Here is a 6,372-nt window from a genome sequence, read left to right on the forward strand (position 1 = left end):
TTCTCAGGTCCTTTCTCTCTTCTCCTTCTGGGACCCATATAATGCAAATATTGGTGTGTTTAATGTTGTCCCAGAGGTCTCTTAGGCTGTCTTCATTCATTTTCATTCTTTTTTCTATATTCTGTTTCGCAGCAGTGATTTCCACACATTCAGTCTTTCATGTCACTTACCTGTTCTTCTGCCTCAGTTATTCTGCTCTTGATTCCTTCTCATCTACTGTTCGTTACTGTTCATTCTTCTAGGTCTTTGGTAAACATTTCTCGCATCTTCTCCATTCTTTTTCCAAGATCCTAGATTATCTTCTCTATCATTATTCTGCATTCTCTTTATGGAAGGTTGCCTAGCTCCACTTAAGTTAGTTGTTTTTCTGGGGATTTACCTTGTTCCTTCATCTGGGACATAATCCTGTTTCTTTTTATTTTGATTCAGTTCCGTTTAGTTGCTCAGTCGTATCTGACTATGCGACCCCATGAATCGCAGCACGCAAGGCCTCCCTGTCCATCACCAACTCCCGGAGTTCACTCAGACTCACGTCAGTCGAGTCAGTGATGCCATCCAGCCATCTCATCCTTGGTCGTCCCCTTCCCCTCCTGCCCCCAATCCCTCCCAGCATCAGAGTCTTTCCAATGTGTCAACTCTTCGCATGAGGTGGCCAAGTACTAGAGTTTCAGCTTTAGCATCATTCCTTCCAAAGAAATCCCAGGGCTGATTTCCTTTAGGATGGACTGGCTGGATCTCCTTGCAGTGCAAGGGACTCTCAAGAGTCTTCTCCAACACCACAGTTCAAAAGCATCAGTTCTTCAGTACTCAGCTTTCTTCACAGTCCAACTCTCACATCCATACGTGACCACTAGAAAAACCATAGCCTTGACTAGACGGACCTTTGTTGGCAAAGTAATGTCTCTGCTTTTCAATATGCTATCTATGTTGGTCATAACTTTTCTTCCAAGGAGTAAGCGTCTTTTAATTTCATGGCTGCAGTCACCATCTGCAGTGATTTTGGAGCCCCCCAAAATAAAGTCTGACACTGTTTCCACTGTTTCCCCATCTATTTCCCATGAAGTGATGGGACCAGATGCCATGATCTTCGTTTTCTGAATGTTGAGCTTTAAGCTACCTTTTTCACTCTCCTCTTTCACTTTCATCAAGAGGCTTTTTAGTTCCTCTTCACTTTCTGCCATAAGGGTGGTGTCATCTGATATCTGAGGTTATTGATATTTCTTCCAGCAATCTTGATTCCTGCTTGTGTCTCTTCCAATCCAGCATTTCTCATGATGTACTCTGCATAGAAGTTAAATAAGCAGGATGACAATATACAGCCTTGACGTACTCCTTTTCCTATTTGGAACCAGTCTGTTGTTCCATGTCCAGTTCTAACTGTTGCTTCCTGACCTGCATATAGGTTTCTCAAGAGGCAGGTCAGGTGGTCTGGGATTCCCATCTTTTGAAGAATTTTCCACAGTTGATTGTGATCCACACAGTCAAAGGCTTTGGCATAGTCAATAAAGCAGAAATAGATGTTTTTCTGGAACTCTCTTGCTTTTTCAGTGATTCACTAGATGTTGGCAATTTGATCAGTTTGATCTTCTGGCTTTATTGTAGGGCTAATGGTGACTTCCAAGAGGACTTATGCCAAGACACACATCCCAGGACTGCTGCTGCCAATGCCCTGGTCCCCACAATGGGCCACAGCTGACCCATGCCTCTGCGGAGACCCTCAAAACCTCATAGCCAAGTTTGTCAGTCTCCTGTGGGGTCGCTGCTCCTTTCCCCTGGGTCCTGGTGCACACAAGCTTTTGTTTGTGCCCTCAAGAGTGGACTCCGTTTCCCACAGTCCTGTGGGAGTCCCTTAATCAAATCCCACTGGCCTTCAGATGCCCTGGGGATTCCCAGTCCCTTTGCCAGATCCCCAAGCTGGGAAGCCTGATGTGGGGCCTAGAACCTTCACAACAGTGTGAGAACTTCTTTGGTATTATTGTTATCCAGTGTGTGTGGGTTGCCCACCCCACAGGTTTGGGATTTTGTTTCGTCGTGATTGTTCCCCTCCTACCATCTTGTTGCAATTTCTCCTTTGTCCTTGGATATTGGGTATCTTTTTTTGGTGGGTTCTGGTGTCCTCTGGTCGATAGCTGTCCAACAGTTGTGATTTTGGTGCTCTCTCAGAAGATGATGAGCACAGGTCCTTCTGCTCTACCATCTTAAACCAGTCTCTGCAAGGATTTTTCAGTATCTGCAAATCAGTGTGATACATCAAGTTGAAGAATAAAAGCCATATGATCATCTTAATAGATGTAGAACAAGGTTTTGATAAAATTCAACTCCATTTATGATAAACACTCTCCAAAAGTGTGCATTGCGGGAACATGACAGTGTTAGTTGCTCAGTTATGTCCAACTCTTTGCAGCCCTATGGACTGTAGCCTGCCAGGCTTCTCCATCCATGGGATTCTCCAGGCAAGAACACTGGAGTGGGTTGCCATTTCCTTCTCCAATGCATGAGAGTGAAAAGTGAAAGTGAAGTCGCTCAGTCATGTCCGACTCATCTGTCTGACTCTTTGCGACCCCATGGACTGCAGCCTACCAGGCTCCTCTGTCCATGGGATTTTCTAGGCAAGAGTACTAGAGTGGGTTGCCACTGCCTTCTCCGAGATTCAGTGCAATCCCTATCAAATTACCAATGGTATTTTTCATACAACTAGAACAAAAAAAAGTTTTAATTTGTATGGAAACACAAAAAAACCCTGAATAGCCAAAGTAATTCTGAGAAAGAAAAAACAGACCTGGAGGAATCAGGCTCCTTGACTTCAGACTCTACTGCAAAACTGCAATTATCAAAACAGTATGGTACTGGCACAGAAACAGAAACATAGATCAGTGGAACAGGATAGACAGACCAGAGGTCAAGCTATGCTCCTCTTGTTGGTTAATCTGTGAGAAAGGAGTCAAGGCTATACAATGGAGAAAATACAGTCTCTTCAATAAATGGTGCTGGGAAAACTGGAAAGCTAGATATATAAAAATGAAATTAGAACATTCTTTAACACCATACATAAAGTAAACTCAAATGGATTAAAGACCTAAATGTAAGACTGGATACTATAAGACTCCTAGGTGAAAACTTAGAACACTTTTTGCAATCACAGCAATCTTGTTTTCTATCCATTTCCTAGAGTCATGGAAGTAAAAATAAACAAATGGGACCTAGTTAAACTCAAAAGCTTTTACACAGTAAAGGAAGCCATAAACAAAATGAAAAGACAACCCATGGAACAGGAGAAAATACTTGCAAGAAATAGGATCGACAGGGAGTTAATCTCCAAATATACAAATATATTTGAAATAAACAGTTCACATAGCTCAATTTCAAATAAACAACCCAATCAAAAAATGGGCAGAAGACCTAAACAGACATTTCTCCAAAGAAGACATACAGATGGCCAGCAGACACGTGAAAATATGCTTGGACTTACCTGGTAGTTCAGTGGTGGGAACTCTCCACTTTCAGTGCAGGGGGAGTGGTTCGATACCTGGTTAGGGAACTATGATCCCATAGGCTGTGTAGCGCCACAAAAAAAAAAAAAAAAGAAGAAGAAAATTTTAAAAAATGCTGGGAGAGGTTGTGAGGGAAAGGGAATCCTTCTACACTGTTGGTTGGAGTGTAAATTAGTACAGCCACTGGAGAACAGTATGGAAGTTCCTTAAAAATCTAAAAATAGAGCTACCATATGATTGAGTGATCCCACTCCTGGGCATGTATCTGGAGAAAACCATGGTTCAAAAGGATACATTCACCCCAGTGTTCACTGCAGTGCTGTTTACAATAGCCAGGATATGGAAGCAACCTAAATGTACATCACAGAGGAAAGGATAATGAAGGTGAGGTACATATATACAATGAAATATTACTTACCATCAAAAAGAATGAAACATCATTTGCAACAACATGGACAGACGAAGTTATACTGAGCAAAGTATGTTAGAGAAAGACAAATACCATATGATGGCACTTAAACGTGAAATCTAAAATAAATTACACAAATGAACATATTTACAAAACAGACAGAATATGAACTTACGGTCCCCTGGGGGAGCAAATGGTGGGAAGGAATAGATTTGGAGTCTGGAATAGACATGTACCCACTTGCTATATATTTAAAATAGATAACCAACAAGGTCCTACTGTATAGCACAAGAAATTCTGCTCAATGTTATTAAGCTAAATGAAAAAAGAACTTGAAAAAGAGCAGATACATGTATATGTACAACTAAATCACTTTGCTGTACACCTGAAAACTAACACAGTATTGTTAATCAAACATTGTTAATTGCTAATTAAATATTGTTAATCAACCTGGAGAAGGAAATGGCAACCCATTCCAGTACTCTTGGCTGGAAAATCCCGTGGACAGAGGAGCCTGGTACTCCATGGGGTGGCAAAGAGTTGGATACAACTGAGCAATTTCACTTTTCTTTCCTAACCAACCATACTCCAATGTAAAATAAAAAGTTAGAGTTGGCCAGAATTCAGTTTTCCTTCTCTCAAACCAACAGAACAGGAATTGCTAGAACCCTAGAGCCAGCCAGACCTTGTGATTCCACTATTAGATGAGATCGGCTGCCTTAGATTTGACAGTAAAAGTCACAATAAGGAGCAAACTTAGCAATGAATCAGTCCTAAAGTATGCTTTGTTCTTTTCCCTGGAAAGGCCCCAATGCTCCCTGTCGGGAGTGTATAAAAAGTCACAGAAGCTCTGGGCTTGCTCCTCAAACCAAGGAGGTGTGTATAGAGTATGAGAGAGAAGAGACTGTGGTGAGCCCGTGGTTGGTACCTTCAGACATCCGTGCGATTCTCCACGAGAGTCACAGTTCCCTGCTACAGGTATGCGGTATTCCAGGTGTCAGTTTGCCTAGGGATTATTTGTATTCTTAAGGGTTTTTTCTTTGCATATTTACTTATTTTCTGTGTATGTGCGGGAGGTAGACATACTTCAGGGTTGTTAGGTCAGTTTGAAGTAGTGATTCAAAACATCTACACTTTGGGCTGAATACTCTAGCATTTGTCTTTCAGAATTTTCCTTGACTGCATATTTTCTTTTTAGCAACAACAACAAAAAAACACAACCCAAACAAAACACAACAAAAATGTAAGAACAGAATATTGTACTGTAAGTGCGACAGTCCGTTCTGCCTGCTCTTCAGGCCTGGTACCAGCATCTCGTGTCAAAAGATGGTCATTCATGCCGTCGCCAGTCCAGATGTGCTGGGCAATGGCAGCCCTGGTTCCCTTCATATTTCCATCACTCTTTGGTGGATGAGCAGCTCTAGGGTCTTTGGAAAACTTAACTCATGTGCCATTTATTTTTTTTTCCTCAGGACCACAATTTACTGTCTTTCTCAATTTGATAGGACTCCTCACCAACTGAAGAAAAGTCAGAGGCTCCTTTGGGGGTAGGTGGCATGGAGAGCTTGTCTGAGAGCACAGGCAGCATCCTCAGCAAGCTTGACTGGGATGCTGTGGAAGACATGGTGGCCGGCGTGGAGGACAGGAGCCTCTCTGTCCACTGGGCCCTGGACCTGTAAGACCTGAGCATCACTCTGCTTCCACATGAAGGCCCACAGCTCAGCAATAACGTTCAGCAAGATGTCGTGGGTTTAAGGGAGAGAAGCGATGGAGGAGGCAGTGTGAATTCACCACCTGTAAGCACCTTGTTACTTGGATTAGACATTTTAAGAGGGAAAATAAACATTTCCCAATTATTTTGCCTTCAAGGGAAAAGGGTTAACTATAGTCGTCGTATGATATGTTTTTGCATTTGACTTATTATCTTTAGGTATAATTTTTTAAATGATGAAATAAACAGTACCTTTCAAGCCAAACTTATATCATATTTAAGCTACTTTCAATAAAAATCTATCGCGCATCTTCCTTTATCTCCTGAGTTTTGAGAAACAACCTTATGTGGGTAAATCTGATAGAAAAAAAAAATTCTTTCATTGAGGTGAAGTTCACTCTCTCACCCGAGACACTCTATAATCAACTCCATTTAAAACATATCCTAAAATTGTATAGGGCTTGGCCTAGGAGTAAAAAGGAACTAACCACCTTCCACCAATTCTGAACTTCTAAATAAACCACGTTTCATGTCGTCCAGATCTTCTGTCCTCTGTCCTCAACTAAAAAAGACTTGGAGGAAGAAAAGGAGATGGATGATTTGGGTGGGGAAGAAAGTGACTGTGACTCTTGACTCTGGAAGGCTCATGTTAACTTCGTGAAAACCGTGGGGCAGATACCTGGGTAATTATGATGCTGCACCCAAACAGCATCATAATCTTGGAAATAATTTTTTATGAGAAAAAAACTAAAAACTTTCAC

At 41.7% G+C, this 6,372-nt stretch overlaps 1 protein-coding gene across 4 annotated transcripts in view; it reads left to right on the forward strand.

Moving 5' to 3' along the window:
* Window positions 1-5,920, forward strand: part of CPLANE1 (ciliogenesis and planar polarity effector complex subunit 1) — a 104,342-nt gene extending 98,422 nt beyond the window's left edge. For all 4 annotated transcript variants that reach the window (XM_060400259.1, XM_060400260.1, XM_012097032.4 and 1 more), the window contains 2 exons: window positions 4,706-4,878; window positions 5,406-5,920. In XM_060400259.1, coding sequence (XP_060256242.1) covers window positions 4,706-4,878; window positions 5,406-5,579 — 347 coding nt within the window. In that variant the 3' untranslated portion in view covers window positions 5,580-5,920. The remainder of the gene's footprint in view (window positions 1-4,705; window positions 4,879-5,405) is intronic.
* The last annotated feature ends 452 nt before the right edge of the window (window positions 5,921-6,372 follow it).

Source organism: Ovis aries, chromosome 16, assembly GCF_016772045.2.
Source record: "Ovis aries strain OAR_USU_Benz2616 breed Rambouillet chromosome 16, ARS-UI_Ramb_v3.0, whole genome shotgun sequence".
Lineage (NCBI taxonomy): Eukaryota > Metazoa > Chordata > Mammalia > Artiodactyla > Bovidae > Ovis > Ovis aries.